Genomic DNA, 19,263 nt, shown 5'->3' with positions numbered 1-19,263 from the left:
GGAGGGAAAAGAGGAGAGGACGGCTGGAGACCCAGAGCAATCTGGGAAAAAGCAAACAGGATACTGTGAGGATAAATTACCCAACAGCTTCACCAAACTTTATGTTGACTGGAAAAAAAAAGCACAACCCAAAAGCTGAGAATTGTGTTTTATTTGGCAAACTTTCTAAGGATTCCAACAGGGGAGGCAGCCTCTCATAGCTCTGTGGGACTGCTCCAAAGAGGCAAGGAAGAAGTGAGGATATAAAGATTACAAAAAGCTGGTAGTTGGAATATCAAAAGCTTTACTGTTAATTAAAGACTAGTAACCAGACATAATGAATGTAGTGTTTTTCTTTGTATGGGAAGATACAAGAGTCTGGGCACATTGAAAGCATTCCTTTGATATGCACCTCAATTATCTGGGGCCAATAGCCAGCTTTTCTCCACCTTGAATCCCCTCAGGGTGCAGCTGGGGGTGGCTACAGTGGCTACCGCCTTGATGGCCACATCCTTTGTTTACTGAAAGGGTAGCTGACACACCATACACACTTTAAGGCCAAGGGTGCCCTCTTGGACATTGTTTTCATGATTAAAAGGGCAGGAAAGTACTCAAACTGGCAGTCCAGCATCTGTTGGAGTCCCTATGAAGCAACACCGGGGGCCCACAGACCTTTACTGAAGGGAGCATTGTGCCCACGCTGCCAGGAACCAGGGAGCTTAAATTCAGCAGGACTGGTGAGGCAAAGGTAATAGGCAGAAATGGCCTTGGACTGTGGGGGAAATGGAGTAGATACACTAACTAGACAATGGGGGTGTGCTTCCTTGAGGAAGGAGAAACCTTTCTGAACCTAGTGGAAGGTAAAAATGGAACCAGGAAACCTGTTGGAGGACCCTCTTCCAAACTGCTTTAGGGTAAGTAGTTAAAACCAGGTCAAGAAGTATGGCGGTACTGAACGACCCTGTACAAGAACACCTGGCTGAAGAACCAGGGAGGTATAAAACCAGTCCGCCTTCTGCTAGCCAGGCTTTGTGCCCCAGGACAAAGGAGTGCCTCTGTCTAATTTATCGAGATCACCATCTTCTTGCCCAGGGGTGTTCCCCTGGGAGCAGGCACTTTTTCTCATCTGCCCAATAGTGCTGTGAGCCCTCAGCATTTCCTACCTCTTTGGAAGCTTGGCGATTCTTAATTAACACTTACTATCTCCTGTTGAGTTGGGTTTGCGTTCCTTTTTAGCCTTGATTGTGGGGAAGGCCTGGGAGGACTACTCAGGTTCTAAACTGGCTGTTCTATCCTAAAGTGGGGGTAAGGCAAGCACTCCAGAGCCTTGACAAGGAGGCAGATTTGGCTTAATTGCTGGCTTAATACAACAATCTGAGTAGTCCCTAGAACAGAGAATTAGCCCGAGACAGAAGGGCTCTTCAAGGGATGCTGAGAGGGATGAGTTGCATATCAGTAGAAAGTAGGACCAGATGTCTTTAAAAGGCCCTTCCAGCTCCAATGCCATGTGAATCTACTTGTTATGCTCCAACCAGGACAGTCCTTAAAATAGTCAGGCAGAACAAGAGATGAGATTTTCAGTGCTGATTCTGTGCTCAATGACTTTAGGGCAACACGTAGTCTTCACTTCCCTATGTACACAAGTGATTTCACAACTCTTGGCAAAAACAGTGCTTATAAAAATAGTACGTTTATTGGTTAAAAAGAATACTGTATTTGCAAAGTACCTTCCTTCCAGGATTTTCAAATAAATTTGCAACATGTCATTTTATTCATCCACACAGCAGGAACATTGGAAATGAGAAAACAGAACAAAGTATGGCTTCTGATACGTTATACAACCAGTGCAACCGGTTCCTCATTCTGGTGGCTCTGGGAAGGCAGAGGGGCCATTCACTCTCTTCCCTTCTGGCATCACTCCACCTCCTGGGGAAATTTGGGGTGGGTGCCTGTTTCTTGGTCATATGATTCCTCAGGGACAGGATAGGAATTCAATGAGGGAACTTAAAAGGTTTCAGATAACTGTCTACATTCCATGATGCTCCTCCCCAAAGAAGGCTCATAGGTAGGAAAGCCACCTGTCCTTACGCTTCTGTCTGCAAAAGGCTGCATTTACATTTGCGAACCAGTTGGGGGCCCTACCTTACCACCAACAGATGGTGCCACATGCACAGTAAGCTGGATACCCACCACTCCAAAGGGTTTCTTCCAGTTTCATGGGCTAATCTCTGCATGGCAGCACCCCTGGGAGTGGAGCAGTGGAGATGGAATGTCCCTTTAAGGCTTGTCCAGAGAGAGAAGCATTTCTTATTGCCCACGCTGGTCCCGCTGGCCGGTTTCCTACTCTCATTCAGGACAGAAAGCTTTACGTTCTCCTTTTCCCATCTTGTATTACATTCTTCAAATACTTTCATCCTTGCCAGCTGGCTGGAACTCAAGTGTTAGTGTTTACTCTCGCACAGCCCCAAACCCCTGCAAATCCAGCTTCCTTCTGTTAGTGACATCACCCACTGTGGCCCGGGACACACAATGCCTTAACGTCCAAGGCTTAGCCTCAGTAACTGAAGAACGCTTCATTTTGGATGAACGTGAAATATGCTTATTAGGCTCCCAGACTTTTTTTTTTTCCTAGGCGGCTGAGACTATATCTAATCAAATAAGTGCTGATCCTGAAGCAGTCTGCCAGAAAGCTAGTCTAATGCTGTAGCCAATGCACGAAACAGCAGGGACAGTCCTCTTTTGAGACAGCTCTAGGGCCTCTGGGAAAAGCCCTGGAAACTGCTCCTTGAGGGCAAGGCACCAACAACTGAAAATAGCTGAAAAGACATCAGGAGGCAAGTCCAATAAATATAATGGAGAGTATGACACCATCTTGGACTGCAGTGAGGGGTGAGACGCAATGAGCGGAGCTGTCAATGGGCTGAGAGCTGTCAGTAGAGAAGCATTTCGGGCACATCTGGAGCCATGGCAGCATCAACACCACTAGGCCTGCCCTGAAGGACAACCTCTCACTTAAGTACCAGGCTTAGTGCTTCCTACAGTTGTGCAGCATAAACTAGCTAAGAATTAGAATGCTTTCTTGGGTGGAAGATATTTTATATGCACTCAATTAGCAAAGCGCCTCAACAACAAGTTTACACATGAGATGTTCCCATCAGTCTCTTACCTGAGAGTGTGAGGATTACACAGTCAACACGCAGAAGGACAGAATTGGTACGATTCTCACAACACAGGGTTGGAGGCTAAACTCTAGAGGTCATGCCCCCATGGATTTGTTTCTAAATTCTATAATAAATCCAGGAAAACAGGCCATCCAGCTATGAGAAAACAAACCCAAAAAGTATTTCCAGACTAGGAAGCCTAAGAGGTTCGGTGAAATCCTATGTCCAAGTGAGAAAATCAGCTGAAGAGATGCAAGATGAAAATGTCTGGTGCTCTGAGGTACAGGAAGACAGGGGACAGAGTATGGCACAGTCTCGACCTGGGCGGCTCTGGAGGGTAGTTAACCTTAAGAGTCAAAAGGCACTTCCAGCTGGGCCGAATGGGGGCAGACTTGCTCCCCTGAAAGAGAACTGAGCCCAGGACCGGCCAGTTTAAGGCACTGGCTTTGGGCCGGCTCTGGGAGTCAGGATCATGCTGGTCCTTGTCTGCCTTCACAACCAGGTCCTTCTAATTTATCCACCTCACTCACCTTCCCAGCGAGCTGTGACTTGCTGCATTTTAATGATGTAGTTGAAGTAGCTGCCTTGCCCCATTTCTGGGCTGTAGGGCACAAAGCAAAAATGCCCTTAGATGTCCTTTATGAGAAAAGTTGCTGAAAGGGACCAGCCAGACTTAATCTTGAGACCCTGAGGTGAAACCTCTGGGGCAGGAGGAGTGTTGGTCTGAAGTCCCAGTGCTCATGGGCTCACTTAAATCCCACACTTCAAGTCACTGAGGTTAGGCCCATTTGCTTGGAACCATCGTGTACGGGACAGCTGGTGGATTTCTCAGACCTTAGTCCAACCCTTGTTAAGAAGAATGTTCACTTCAGTGAAAGCAGTGATTTCCTGGGATCTTTAGTATTAGGGTCTCTTAGGAGTTTTATATACTCTTGGGAGGTAGCACAGGAGAAAGAGAGCAGGGGAAGGGAAGATGAAAGAGGCTTGCTTAGTTCCCTCCAGGACACTTTTCAGGCTCCCCTCCTTTTCCCAACTAGGGCTCCAAGTGAAAGAGAAACTGTTAGTTGCTAAGTTGTGTCTGACTCTTTTACAACCCCATGGACTGTAACCCGCCAGGCTCTTCTGTCCGTGGAATTCTCCAGGCAAGAATACTGGAGTGGGTTGCCATTCCCTTCTTCAGGGGATCTTCCTGACCCAGGGAATTGAATCCGGGTCTCCTGCATTGCAGGCGGATTCTTTACCGTCTAAGCCCTAGGGCTCCAAACAGGCAATAATTGCTCATGTTGAATCTGCCTTTGTACGTACATTCAAGACTGTTAAATCACATCTGGAAACACAGTTTCTGGCTTGTTTTGATAGTTCTCCTTTAGCCTGAGCACAGATGGCCTGTTCACAGCTAGGGATCAGGTGGGAAGCTGGAATTATGTAGTCCTAGCTCAGGCAGGTTTTGCGGCAAAAAAACCTCACAGTTGAGTTCTGGCATCATCTTTTGAGACTGGGCGAAGTGTGGCGCATGGGAGAAACCTGCAAAAGTCATGTAAGGGGAGGGAGACATGCTTGCAAGTAGGCATCAAAGGAGGTCTCCCTTGACTGGTATCAGAATTACAGGCAGAGCTTGCCAGAAAGGCAGAGGCCAGAACCCCCACATCCAAAATCCTTAGCAGCTAAAGGTGGGAGGTGGGGGGGAATGTAACTGATGCATTGGGAGACAAAAAGATGAATGAAAGAAGAGAACAAAGAAACGCCAGAAAAGATCTAGGAAATGCATAGAAGTGAACAGAAGGTACAGAAGTAAGGAGCCATAAATAGCAAACAGGGCTCATGGAGCTGGGTGGAGCAGCAGCGGCCAAGTGCCCTGGGGGATATGACCTTGGTGAGAAAGCAGCACTTTGGCACAGCGTTTCATAAACCTCAACTCTCCCCAGAGTCTTTGCTTCCACAAAACCAAGCTAACCAAACAAAATTCTCAAAAATTTTCAGAATATTAGGGTGGTCAAATGGGCCAACATGTAAGAAAAAATGGCTACAAGGGAGATGGCCAGGCCCAGTCCCTGTGACACCCTTTTCCTGTGGATGTGGCAGCTTTGGTGGGGGTACAGGGGTATCTTAAGATCATCTCAGACTGGTCCCAGCACCCCCAAACTAGAGATGGCTCCCTGGGCAGCGACTCCAGTCTGTTCAGTGTCGGCTCTGGCGCTTTGCAATCTCCTCCTGGATGCGCAACTTGAGGGCTTCTCGCATGAGTGGCTCCAGAGGCGTGTGGGCTGACACCTCCTCGCTCACCCTTCCTGGATCATCATCCTACGTGAAGGAAGAGTCAGGAAGCTCAGGGCCCAGTCTCTTCTGGAAAGGTAGCCTGCCCTGTCCCTAGACAACACTCTCAAAGATCTCCGTGGGACTCACAGCTTCTTGCCAGTGCCTGTCGTTGCCCAGGTGTCCCCTTAATAGTGATTCTCGACTGTGGGCCACGTGCCCTTCCCATCGCCCGCTGAGAATCACTGTGTGATGGGAGTGGCTTGTGCTCTAAAGCATTGCCCAGCAGTCTGTGCTCCCATGTGAGACAGATACTTCCCACCAGTCCCTGAGGACAACAGTGGCTCCGGGTGTCACAGTGATTTCTACCACGGCCCAGGACCCTCAGGCTGCAGCTGTTTCCACCAGGCGTACCTGATACACGATAACTGAGGTGATGTCTCCGCTGTCCGCCTCATACTCTAAGCAGAAAAGCTGATGGCCAGGAGGCTCTGGCTCAGAGCTGCCACTACTGCTGCTTTCACCGGACTCCTCACAGTCTGGGTTGCTTGGATGGGTAGAACCATCTGGAGGGATGAACCAGAATGAGAGGGAAGAAAGGAAGGCTGCTGGAACCCTTGCCCAGAGATGATACAGGAAAATAGACTGGAAAGAAAACCTGGTAATCCAGTGGTTGGGAATCTGTCTGCCAAAGCCGGGGCAACAGGTTCGATCCCTGGTCCGAGAAGATCCCACATGCCTCAGGCCAACTAAGCCTGCTCACTCTAGAACACAACTACTGGGCCTGTGTTCTCGAGTCCGAGCCCCAAAACAAGAGAAGTTACCGTAATAAAAAGCCAAAGCACTGCAAGTGGAGAGGAGCCCCTGCTCACTGGAACTAGAGAAAGTCCGTGGGCAGCAACGAAGACCCAGCACAGCCAAAAATAAAAAAAGAAAAAAGCTGAATTTAGGGGAAAAGAAAGCACCAGTCTTCTCATGGACCCAGAATGTGTGTGTGAAATGTGCCGCCTATCAGGGATCTTATTCACCTTTGCACAGTCACATCACACAGGAGGTACACAATGCACATCTGTCTACAGTGTTGGAAGGTGGTAGAGAGGTGGACTGCGCTCTCCCCGGGTTCAAATCCAGGCTCTGCCATTTACTTCCCTGAGATTTCAGGCAAGTTGCTGAACCTCTCTGTATCCGTTTTGCAGACTGTGAAACACAAATGATAATGGGTTCCCATCTTATGGGGTCCTCTGAAAGCTAAATGAATGAAATGTATACAACCTCTAAAGGCACACTTAGGGAAGATCAACAAATTTAGCATCATATGTTATCTACTGTAATTGCTGGGTCGAAGGGGAAAAAAAGCCATTAAGTTGGTTTGGGCTTCATTCCACAAGTATGTCCTTGTCGCCTAGAGCAGTGCCAAATTTTTTTTCTGTTAGGTGACGGGAATACGAAAATAGTGTGGTGGAGAGGAAGCGAAAGACAACTTGCAGACTCCCAGCTTTGTCCGGTAACAGTGTTGCTTAACTTGAGCCCTCTGTGTTCTACGGGGAGAACCACTAGCGGCGATTGGGGACCATCGAGGTAGATGTTCCGAGAAGGGACGAGACGAACTGAGCCTTGGGGGCTAAGAAGTAGCTTTTTCCCACATAGGAAAGAAGAGTGCACTGAGGCTGAGCCGGCGCCAAAAGAGCGCGCGCGGGCTCGAGGAAGCAGGCGGGTGGGCGGCCTCACCTCGGTGTCGCGGCAGGTACACTTGCAGGTCGGGCTTTCGGGGCCGAGTGGGCGCAGGCGTGTGCCGCCTCCTTGCCTTCTCCTTGGCCGCCTGCTTCACCTTCTTGTCGTAGTCGTCCCTGCGGGGAGCCGAGCGGGAGTCAGGGACGGCCGGGCCAGGCCAGGCCGGGGCCGGCGGCGGTGGCGCGGGGCGGGGCGGTACCGGGCGAGCTGGTTCCGTCGGATGTGGTGCACGAAGCCGTGGCTCATGTCCAGTCGCCCTCCAGGCTTGTAGCAGAGTCCCGACCCGGGACTCGGCGCCGCTTCCATCTTAAGCCCTGTGCGCGGAGCCGCCGCCGTCCCTGCCTAAAGGCCCCCAACGGCCACCCTCGCGCCCCGAGAGCTCAGCACCGCCCCTCGCTCGACTTTCGGCCTCTAGCCCTGACGACGGGAAAAGGAGGGCAGGGCCGAGCTTCTCTGCGCGCAGTTCCAGGCGCCGGCGGGGCGGGGCGGGGCGGGGCGGAGGGACGGGGCGGGGCGGGGCGGAGGGACGGGGCGGGGCGGAGGGACGGGGCGGGGCGGAGGGACGGGGCGGGGCGGAGGGACGGGGCGGGGCGGAGGGACGGGGCGGGGCGGAGGGGCGGGGCGGAGGGGCGGGGCGGGGCGGAGGGACGGGGCGGGGCGGGGCAGGGCAGACGAAAATACTACGAGCTCAATTTCCTCTTCCTGGCCGGGGTTTTCCTTTTGTGACACTATCAAAAGGAAAAGAGGATTTAGGTTTAGTGCTGATATATCAGAAAATCCAGAAAAACACAAAGCACCCATCACACCACTCAGAATTCGCTGTGGAGCCTTCTCTTCCTTTTTCTTCTGCTGGGATGTGTGACACTATCACCAGCCGTGGCATAGGCCGACTGTTGAACCCAGCCGTGCCTCAGTTTACTCATTTGTAAGTGGGGGCACTGACAGCAGCTACCTTCAAAGAGATCCTGAGGAGGCGAGTGCCCGGGCTGGGCACACAGCGGCGCCCTGGCCGCGCAGCCCAGCCTCCGGCTCTCCAGGGACCACCAGCGGCTGACACTCCTCCCATCCCGCCCAACGCCCGATTTCTGCTTACTTTCCCGCCGCCCGGTTCCTCTCGGCGCCCACCGGATCGGTGTCTAAACTCTCCCCGTGGGTGGCCCCGGGGCTTTTCAGATATCTGAGCCTGTGTCATTTTTGGATCCTCTTTAAAAAGAGACAAAACTGGGAGTTCATGAGTAGAACAGGGACAGACTGGTACATCCACACAGTGGAATGCCGCTGAGCAACCAAAAGAAGTGAGTTGTTATATACCCAACAAAGTGGATGAATCGCAAAACAAATAGGCGGAGAAAAACAGGCCAGGGATTAAAAAGAGGACTCGCTGTGTGCTTCCGTTTGTATAAAACTCTAGAAAGTGACACTGATCTGTAGCAACAGAAAGCAGATCAATGGTCAGGGCAGGAAAACACTTTTGGTGAATGGTGACTAAATTCGTGACTAAATTATATATCTAAATATATATATTTGGCTGCACCGAATCTTAATTGCAGCATGTGTGATCTAGTTCCCTGATCAGGGGGTCAAACCCAGGCCCCCTGCTTTGAAAGCTGAATCTTAGCCACTGGATCACCAGAGAAATTCCTAAGTTCATTATCTTGATCGTGGTGCTGGTTTCAGAGTGTATACATATCTTCATCAATATTCAGCAAAATGTACAACAAAGCTAGTGGAGGTGATGGAATTCCACTTGCGCTATTTCAAATCCTGAAGATGATGCTGTGAAAGTGCTGCACTCAATATGCCAGCAAATTTGGAAAACTCAGCAGTGGCCACAGGACTGGAAAAGGTCAGTTTTCATTCCAATCCCAAAGAAAGGCAATGCCAAAGAATGCTCAAACTACCGCACAATTGCACTCATCTCACATGCTAGTAAAGCAATGCTCAAAATTCTCCAAGCCAGACTTCAGCAATATGTGAACCGTGAACTTCCAGATGTTCAAGCTGATTTTAGGAAAGGCAGAGGAACCAGAGATCAAATTGCCAATATCCGCTGGATCATGGAAAAAGCAAGAGAGTTCCAGAAAAACATCTATTTCTGCTTGATTGACTATACCGAAGACTTTGACTGTGTGAATCACAATAAACTGTGGAAAATTCTGAAGGAGATGGGAATACCAGACCACCTGACCTGCCTCTTGAGAAACCTGTAGGCAGGTCAGGAAGCAACAGTTAGAACTGGACATGGAGCAACAGACTGGTTCCAAATAGGAAAAGGAGTACATCAAGGCTGTATATTGTCACCTTGCTTATTTAACTTCTATGCAGAGTACATCATGAGAAACGCTGGGCTGGAAGAAGCACAAGCCGGAATCAAGATTGCCGGGAGAAATATCAATAACCTCAGATATGCAGATGACACCACCCTTATGGCAGAAAGTGAAGAGGAACTAAAAAGCCTCTTAATGAAAGTGAAAGAGGAGAGTGAAAAAGTTGGCTTAAGGCTCAGCATTCAGAAAACGAAGATCATGGCATCCGGTCCCATCACTTCATGGCAAATAGACAGGGAAACAGCGGAAACAGTGGCTGACTTTATTTTTCTGGGCTCCAAAATCACTGCAGATTGTGATTGCAACCATGAAATTAAAAGATCCTTACTCCTTGGAAGGAAAGTTATAACCAACTTAGGCAGCATAATAAAAAGCAGAGATATTATTTTGCCAACAAAGGTCCGTCTAGTGAAGGGTATGGTTTTTCCAGTGGTCATGCATGGATGTGAGAGTTGGACTATAAAGAAAGCTGAGCGCTGAAGAACTGATGCTTTTGAACTGTGGTGTTGGAGAAGGCTCTTGAGAGTCCCTTGGACTGCAAGGAGATCCAACCAGTCCATCCTAAAGGAGATCAGTCCTGGGTGTTCATTGGTAGGACTGATATTGAAGCTATAACTCCAATACTTGGGCCACCTGATGCAAAGAGCTGACTCATTGGAAAAGACCCTGATCCTGGGAAAGACTGAGGGCAGGAGGAGAAAGGGACAACAGAGAATGAGATGGCTGGATGGCATCACCGACTCGATGCACATGAATTTGAGTGAACTCCGGTAGCTGGTGATGGACAGGGAGGCCTGGTGTGCTGTGGTTCATGGGGTCGCAGAGTCGGACAGGACTGAGCGACTGAACTGAACTGCACACTTTAAACGCGCTTTTTATTGTATATCAATCACACCTTAGTAGAACTGTAAAGTAATTCAGGGTGTGGAAGGGGTCATGAAAGTCACAGGTCCTGAAGCTTCAGCTTTATTGGCTCCACTCTCTAGTTTCTCTCTGCTCGTCATTCTCATTTTTCTGTGATTCCTCTAAGTGTGGAATTAAGAGTCGCCAGGTTGCTCCAAGAAGGGTATGACTTGGTAATGTCGCCTGGTTCTGTGCAGGGGTGTTGATCTTTGAGGCGCGGAGACTGTGGAGACGACCTCCCTATTCTCGTTTCGGGATACAAAGTGTCTTGAAGACACCGGGGGTCCAACGACAGCTTCTGTCATCCAGAAATCCCCAGTCAGTGAAAGGTTCTTGCCTCTTTAAACCGGAAAAGGGTAAAGTGCAGAAGATCCGCCTACCGGTCTCCGGTGCGCACGCAGCAGCAAAGAAGCCACAAAAGGCACAGTACTTCCCTGAAGTTCTCTGCGGCGTGATTTGTCCCCGTCGGCGACTCGTAGAGAACCTTGGCCTCCATAACAGCGCCGCTTCTGATTGGCTGCTTGCCGCGCGCTCGGTCTTGTCTGGAGGCTGCGCCGGGCGACTCGGCCGGTAGTGGCGATGTCCAGCCGGTCCAAGCGGGAGTCTCGCGGTTCGACCCGCGGGAAGCGCGAGTCCGAGTCGCGGAGCAGCTCGGCTCGCGTCAAACGGGAACGAGATCGGGAGCGGGAGCCCGAGGCGCCGAGCTCCCGAGGCAGCCCGGTGCGCGTGAAGCGGGAGGTCGAGCCGGCGAGCGCGCGCGAGGCCCCGACGCCGGTAGTCCCGGCGGTGAGGGTGAAGCGGGAGCGCGAGGCCGACGAGGACTCGGAACCTGAGCGGGAGGTGCGAGGTGCGCGGGGCCGGGCGCGGGCTCCTCTCTCGCGTTCTTCTTTTTCTCTCTCCAACCTTCTCTCCCCGCGGGAAAGACACTTTACACGCGATCCGACTCGACTGCTTTTTAATGAGGACTTTACTAGTCTTGGTAATCGTAGCTCTAATGTTTCTAGCAACTTTAATAATAACAGCAGCTTTCCTTTATCGGATGCCTAGCTTCGGGGCCAGGCTCGTTGTTTTACAGGTGTTACCTCCTTGAGTTTTTACAAAACACCTGACGAATGAGCCCTGCTGTAATTCCTGAAATCAGACCATTCAGAGTGGAGAGCCTGAACTCTGGGCACTTGGACTACACTGCTCTGTCACTTGGGGTTGTAGCTGCCAGGAGGTTTGGATTCTAGTCCGGCCTCTGAGACTGGGTCACTGGTTTGGGAATCTGGGTTTCATGTGTCTGTCCCTCTTTAAGTCGATGGAAGGAGTACTGGAACCCATGAGCTTTGAGAGCCCTGTCAGTCACTTCTGTGACTGTACCCTCTGCCTTCTCCTGGACTCATTGTGCTTCTCCTGGGAATTGCTGGAGATCGTTTGGCCCAGCCTTGGTACTCTGAAGTGTGTAGTTTTCCGACTTGTTGATACCTTACCAGTCACTAAGTAGGTTTCCATCACGTCTGAAGCTTTTCCTGTTTAAGCTCAGTTAATCTTTTCCATATCTGAACTTGGAACTTCTGATTTGAACAGGTTTCCTATATACTTGTTTTCTGGTGAGTTAGCAGGTAAACATATCACTAGGCTACACTGTAGGGGCAGTGTTCTTTGTTCCGGGATTGTTCATTCTCCAAGACTTTATAATTCTGTCTCTGTGCCTGTTTATCTGTTTAAGATTATATTCTTGGGGAGTTCCCTGCTGGTCCAGTGGCTAAGACTCTACCCTCCCAATGCAGGGGGCCTGGGTTTGATCCCTGGTCAGGGAACTACATGCCACTAGATCCCACATGCCGCAGCTAAGAGTTTGCATGTTGCAGTGAAGATCGAAGAGCCTGTGTGCCGTAACTAAGACCTGGCACATCCAAATAAATACAAGATTATACTCTTATATTAACTCCTAAATTTCTTGCTCAAGGTTTTGCATTTGACATATTTTTGTATTATACACAGAGTCTAGGATCACACCTTGCTCATGAAAAGTACTTGATAAACATTCTTTGAATAATCTAGTAATTTCAGGGTATTCTTTGGTTTCTTTTCTTATATATTCTGTCAGCCTCAGGTTTCCCTTTCTCTGAAAGAGAAATTGTTTTTCAGATATTTTGCTTAGTTGTGGTCAGGAGATTGTTTTCTCTGGGACAGATTAGGATACCAGTTGTGGATACTGTCTTATTTCTTTTTTTCCTTTTATTTTTATTGTGAAATAGATCATAGGTACTAAGATAGACTAAATGTCATGCACATGTATAGTTTAAAGAAGAGTGTGAGTATATACCCTTAAATCTACCACTTGTCAAGGATTGTGAAGGGTCTGACCCTATTTGTACACTACCAGGTTAGCCTGGTAGTGGCTAACTTGGATGGATGCTAGTGGCTAACGGTTTCATGGATGCTGTTAGAAGACATTGAACTACTGGGCCTCAGACAGCATTCTGCAGCAGTAACAGTAGCCAGAATATAGCATTGTCATGGTTTCCTAAGTTAGTTCCTATAGTGCGACATGATGAGAATCCATACTCACGGGGAGTGGGTGCACAAGACAACAACTCCGAACCTAGAGAACCTGAATCTTCTACAGTGGGCCTTGAGCTTGCCTCGCCTTTGTTCTGTAAGGACACATGATCTCTGACTTCCAAGGCTGTACAAACAAACTTCACTATGCCAACATCTTTGGCAAGATAGTCTGGAGGCGGTCTGTACCTCTGGTCACAGTATATGCAGAAACAGGAGAGAGCAATGCAGAATTGCCTCCTGACACTGTTCAGCTTCAGAAGTGGTGCTTAACTAGTACCTTGTTGTTTAGTTGCTCAGTCGTGTCCGATTCCTCGCAACCCCATGGACTGCCGCACACCAGGCTTCTCTGTCCTTCACCATCTCCCGGAGCTTGCTCAGATTCGTGTCCATTGAGTCGGTGATGCCATCCAACCATCTCATTCTCTGTTGCCCCTTTCTTCTCCTGCCCCCAATCTTTCCCAACATTAGAGTCTTTTCCAATGAGTCGGCTCTTTGCATTAGGTGGTCAAAGTATTGGAGCTTCAGCATCAGTCCTTCCAATGAATATTCAGGGTTGATTTTCTTTAGGATTGACTGGTTTGGTCTCCTTGCTCTCAAGGGACTCTTAAGAGCCTTCTCCAGCACCACAGTTTGAAAGCATTAATTCTTTGGCACTCAGCCTTCCTAATGGTCCAACTCTCACATCTGTACGTAACTACTGGAAAAATCATAGCTTTGACTACACAGGCATTTGTCAGCAAGATGATGTCGCTCCTTTTTAATATGCTGTCTAGGTTTGTCATAGCTTTCTTCCAAGGAGCAATCATCTTTTAATTTCATGCTGCGGTCACCTTCCACAGTGATTTTTGGAACCCAAGAAACTAAAATTTACCACTGTTTACACTTTCCCCCCATATATTTGCCATGAAGTGATGGGACTGGATGGCATGATCTTAGGTTTTTGAATGTTGAAGTTTAAGACGGTACCTTAGAAGGTCCAACAGGCCCCTTTCTAGTTGCATCTGCCTTCCTTGCTTGCTGGGGTAATCACTGTTCTGAAGTTTTTCTGTTTTTGCTTTTATTGTTTTGTAGTTTATATATATGTAAAACTATAAACTATATATATAAACTATAAACTTGTATAGTTTATATATATTTACCTCATGTATATATTGAGGTAAATTATAGTTTCACCTCATATATCCCTAAGTAGAACTGTATTTTATTTTGTATTTATTACAAGTGAAATCATACTATATATATAGTCTTCTGTTTTGCCAATTTTTTTTTAATTTAACTAGTCATATTGTTGAGGTTCATTCAGGTAGATGTTCATGGCAACAAAGTGTTCTATTGATATGTGTGTGTATGCTTAGTCCTGTCCAACTCTTTGTGACCCCATGGACTGTAGCCCACCAGGCTGCTCTGTTCATGAAGTTTTCCAGGCAAGAATCCTGGAGCAGGTTGCCATTTCCTCTCTTCCCAACCCAGGGATCAAGCCTGATTTCTCCCATTTTTGGTATGTGGTAAGCATTTTGCTTGTTTCCAGTTGGATCTCTCTCTTTCTTTTTTTTTTTTTCAGTTGGATCTCTTTCAAATATTGTAGCTATAAATGTTTTTTAGTAAAATATTCAAAAGTTCTCTAGGGTAGATATAAGTATTAATGGAAGAGAGATTGCTGGGTCAAAGGGTCTGTGTATTTTCAGCTTCAGTCTAGCTGCACTATTTTCTAAGAAATTGTCAGAGTTTACATTCCCACCAGCAGTCTGCGAGGCTTCTCATTGCTCCTCATGTTTGCCAACACTTGGAATTGCTTGATTTTGTTTTATCCTCTCTGGTAGGTGTGAAGTGGTATATTATTGTGCAAGGGAATCTGCATTTTCTTGGTGAGATTGAGCATTTTTTCATATATTTGTGGGCTATCTTCCTCATTTTCTGTTGGGTTGTCTTTTTATAAAACTCTTCACCAGATTTCTTTCTGTAATTGCAAGCAATTTCTTTGTTGGTTTTATGTGTTTCAAGTATACTGTCTCAGTTTGTAGCCTGGTGGCTCAGGCTGTAAAGAGTCCGCCTACAACGCAAAAGACCTGGCTTCGATCCCTGGGTTGGGAAGATCCCCTGGAGAAGGGAATGGCAATCCAGTCCAGTATTCTTGCCTGGAGAATCCCATGAACAGAGAGTTATAGCCTATGAGGTTGCAAAGAGTTGGACACGACTGAGCAACTAACACTTTCACTTTCCGTTAAAGTGGGCATTTTGGGGTGTTTTCAGGCTGTTTGTAACGGAACTCGTCCTGATTTGTTTTTCCCGTTTTTGTGTTTGTTTGTACTGGTAGTTGACCCTGAGTATGGGTTTCCCATTTTCAGAGCTTTTGATGATTTTCCTTTCAGCAAAGAATGGCCGCGTGGATTCTGAGGACCGGAGGAGCCGCCACTGCCCGTACCTGGATACCATTAACAGGTGGGTAGCACACAGAGGCCTGGGACAGCCGACACACAAGGGAATCTTTGTAGAAAGTGCTTTGTATTGTATGATATGTTCAGAAACTTTATCTCTTCTAAAGCTTTCTGCCCAGAAAACTGTGCTTCTTGCCAAGTTTTTTAATCTTTCCCCTCAGTTTAAAGTGTCATCAGAGAGCATGTTGTTTTAGGGTGGCACATGCAGAAAGAACTTTCAGCTTGTTTTGAATTTATATGAGGAAATTAAAAGCATATGTGGTATCAATGGCAATCACCAACTTACATTTTTATTGAGCACTCAGTATGTGCTCAATAAGATGATGCTATGAAAGTGCTGCACTCAATATGCCAGCAAATTTGGAAAACTCAGCAGTGGCCACAGGACTGGAAAAGGTCAGTTTTCATTCCAATCTCCAAGAAAGGCAATGCCAAAGAATGCTCAAACTACCGCACAATTGCACTCATCTCACACGCTAGCAAAGCAATGCTCAAAATTCTCCAAGCCAGGCTTCAGCAATATGTGAACCGTGAACTTCCAGATGTTCAAGCTGATTTTAGGAAAGGCAGAGGAACCAGAGATCAAATTGCCAATATCCGCTGGATCATGGAAAAAGCAAGAGAGTTCCAGAAAAACATCTATTTCTGCTTGATTGACTATACCGAAGACTTTGACTGTGTGGATCACAATCAACTGTGGAAAATTCTGAAAGAGATGGGAATACCACACCACCTGACCTGCCTCTTGAGAAACCTGTATGCAGGTCAGGAAGCAACAGTTAGAATTGGACATGGAACAACAGACTGGTTCCAAATAGGAAAAGGAGTACATCAAGGCTGTATATTGTCACCTTGCTTATTTAACTTCTATGCAGAGTACATCATGAGAAATGCTGGGCTGGAAGAAGCACAAGCCAGAATCAAGATTGCTGGGAGAAATATCAATAACCTCAGATATGCAGATGACACCACCCTTATGGCAGAAAGTGAAGAGGAACTAAAAAGCCTCTTAATGAAAGTGAAAGAGGAGAGTGAAAAAGTTGGCTTCAGGCTCAGCATTCAGAAAACGAAGATCATGGCATCTGATCCTGTCACTTCATGGGAAATAGATGGGGAAACAGTGGAAATAGTGAGAGACTTTATTTTTCTGGGCTCAAAAATCACTGCAGATGGTGACTGCAGCCATGAAATTAAAAGACACTTACTCCTTGAAAGGAAAATTATGACCAACCTAGATAGCATATTCAAAAGCAGAGATATTACTTTGCCAACAAAGGTTCTTCTAGTCAAGGCTATGGTTTTTTCTGTGGTCATGTATGGATGTGAGAGTTGGACTGTGAAGAAAGCTGAGCACCGAAGAATTGATGTTTTTGAACTGTGGTGCTGGAGAAGACTCTCGTGAGTCCCTTGGACTGCAGGGAGATCCAACTAGTCCATTCTAAAGGAGACCAGTCCTGGGTGTTCATGGGAAGGATTGATGCTGAAGCTGAAACTCCAATACTTTGGCCACCTCATGCAAAGAGTTGGCTCATTGGAAAAGACCCTGATGCTGGGAAGGATTGGGGGCAGGAGTAGGGGACGACAGAGGATGAGATGGCTGGGGCATCACCGACTCGATGGACTTGAGTTTGAGTGAACTCTGGGAGTTGGTGATGGACAGGGAGGCCTGGTGTGCTGTGATTCATGGGGTCGCAAAGAGTCGGACACAACTAAGCGACTGAACTGAACTGAACAGTATGTGCCTGGGCTTCCCAGGTGGGTCAGTGGGTAAAGACTCTGCCTGCCAGTGCAGGAGATGCAGGAGACTTGGGTTCAATCCCTGGATTGGGAAGATCTCCTGGTGGAGGAAATGGCAACCCAGTCCAATATTCTTGCCTGGCAAATCCCACCGACAGAGGAGCCTGGTAGGCTACGGTCCGTGGAGTCGCAGAGTCAGACACCACTGAGCACGCACACACATGATGTGCTAGGTACTGCTCTTGGTGCCTGGGATTCAGGAAAGGAAAAACAGACAAAGACATGTCCTAAAGCAGAGGTGGTCATCTCATCCCAGTGCATTCTTTGGTTCCCCAGATGTGTTACAGGATGGTTTTTCACTTATGCTCTAGTGTAGCCTTGACTACTGGACTGCTTTTGCAACATTGGAATTGCTCTTCGCAACAGTGGAATTGTCCGTGTGGTAGGCACAAACCACTTGTGGCTGTTGAGCACTTGAAATGTGGCTTGAAGAACTGAATTTTAAAGTTTATTTTAATTATTTTACATCAATAGCTGTGTGTGGCTAATGGCCCCTTTAGTGGACAGTGCAGCTTTCCAGGGACCATTAACGATTAATTAGAGTTAATGCTTGAGAAGGAAAACCCTTGGCACCTGTGGATTTAGTAGAGGTAACTTTTTAAAAAGTACTTAACTTGCCTGGTACTCACCGTGACTTTGCAGTTGAACAGATAGATCTTTTTGTAGGTATTCCCCTACAATTCTTCAGGCTTCTGACTTTTTTTAATGGACAGAAATAAACTTTTCTTTTATGAAAGGGGTTATTCACTCTTTTTATGTCCTTCATTTTATGTCTTTTACTTTGGAATGTTGTTAGCACCCTGTTACTTTGGTCCTACTTGTGGCTTTTCCTCCAGAGAAAGTAATGGGAGATTCTCAACTGGTTGTGGATACTCAGAGAGGGTCATTGGTAGAGATACCTTTGCACTACTTTGGGGGTTGGTGGGTTGGGGCGCTATATTAAATATCTAGGTGAAAGTGTTAGTTGCTCAGTTGTGTCTGACTCTTTGCGACCCCATGGACTGTAGCCCACTAGCTTCTCTGTCCATGGAGTTCTCCAGGCAAGAATACTGGAGTCGGTAGCCATTCCCTTCTCCAGGGAATCTTCCCAACCCAGGGATTGAACCCGGGTCTCTTGCACTGCAGGCAGATGCTTTACCATCTGAGCCACCAGGAAAGCCCGAATGTCTAAGTAAGGAAGAGTTAACGTTCCCCATAATTTGCATGTGATTGTTGACCTGTTCTTAGAAGGATGCTGCATGACGCTGGGGAGCATGGAGCCAACGGCGCTGCTTTAACTCAGGTGCTCGCCTGGGCCACCATCACCATTAACTGTTTCTGTTTTGTTTTCATCTTCTTAGGAGTGTGCTGGACTTTGACTTTGAGAAATTGTGTTCCATCTCCCTCTCGCACATCAATGCATATGCTTGTCTGGTGTGTGGCAAGTACTTTCAAGGTAAATAAATATTTTGCATTGTGTTTTCAGCACAGCCACAGGTCTGTGTGCTGACTGTGTGCTGTGTGCTGGCTAGCCACAGGTTTTTGTTGTTGTGGTTTTTTTTTAAGAGAGTAAGTTGCTGTTAAGAGTCATGTCTAATAAACTTTTATCTTTGTTCCCAGGAAATTGGAATACTCTTAGAAAATCCATAGGAGGTTCTCTATTTGTAAGAATCTGAATATATGTGAAAGGGAGAAAGAACTTGCCACATGTGAGACTGTGTGGGAAATCTCAGAAGTTCTAGTTTTATTATTATTTTTTTAAGGTGGTGGCTTTCTCTGCCTAATGCTGGTCGTCACTGGTGAAGGAGGACAGGCAAGGCCACTGAAGCCCTGCTGTCTCCAGTTCCACTGCCTCTGGCCCTGCTGCTATTTATTTAACTTTTCTGTTTGATTGTTTGGCCTGTGAACCAACCACGGGGGAGAGCTCTGGGATTGGCTGGCCCCTGGTGCTGACTGGGTTTTTGAATCTGTGATATTTTTCTGTACTCAATGTCTTTTTCTGAGAATCCTTTTACTGTAAGGAGTTTTTCCATTCTGTCCTTTTCTGAAAATTAACTGTATCAGTTTATTCAGACCAAGCTAGTGCTATTTGCGCAGTATAGTGGAGGATTTAGAAGAAATGTAAAGTACATTCCTTGCTCTTATAAG

The 19,263-nt window shown here is 47.4% G+C and overlaps 2 protein-coding genes across 2 annotated transcripts in view; one reads left to right on the top strand and one right to left on the bottom strand.

The window, feature by feature from the left end:
- C11H2orf68 (chromosome 11 C2orf68 homolog) lies at positions 1,651-7,609 on the bottom strand. Its single transcript, XM_018055376.1, has 4 exons — positions 7,324-7,609; positions 7,122-7,240; positions 5,808-5,959; positions 1,651-5,441 (listed from the first exon to the last, which is right to left on the bottom strand). Exons 1-4 carry the CDS (start codon positions 7,428-7,430, stop codon positions 5,319-5,321), a joined length of 501 nt encoding a protein of 166 aa, XP_017910865.1. The 5' UTR covers positions 7,431-7,609; the 3' UTR covers positions 1,651-5,318.
- USP39 (ubiquitin specific peptidase 39) overlaps positions 10,830-19,263 on the top strand; it is a 37,017-nt gene continuing 28,583 nt past the window's right edge. The window contains exons 1-3 of the mRNA XM_018055373.1: positions 10,830-11,201; positions 15,274-15,343; positions 18,477-18,571. Of these exons, the coding sequence (XP_017910862.1) occupies positions 10,934-11,201; positions 15,274-15,343; positions 18,477-18,571 (433 nt within the window). The 5' untranslated portion in view covers positions 10,830-10,933. The remainder of the gene's footprint in view (positions 11,202-15,273; positions 15,344-18,476; positions 18,572-19,263) is intronic.

This window comes from Capra hircus, chromosome 11, assembly GCF_001704415.2.
Source record: "Capra hircus breed San Clemente chromosome 11, ASM170441v1, whole genome shotgun sequence".
Taxonomy (NCBI): domain Eukaryota; kingdom Metazoa; phylum Chordata; class Mammalia; order Artiodactyla; family Bovidae; genus Capra; species Capra hircus.
Note: the sequence above shows the minus strand (reverse complement) of the source record. Positions and strands in the feature narration are given on the sequence as shown.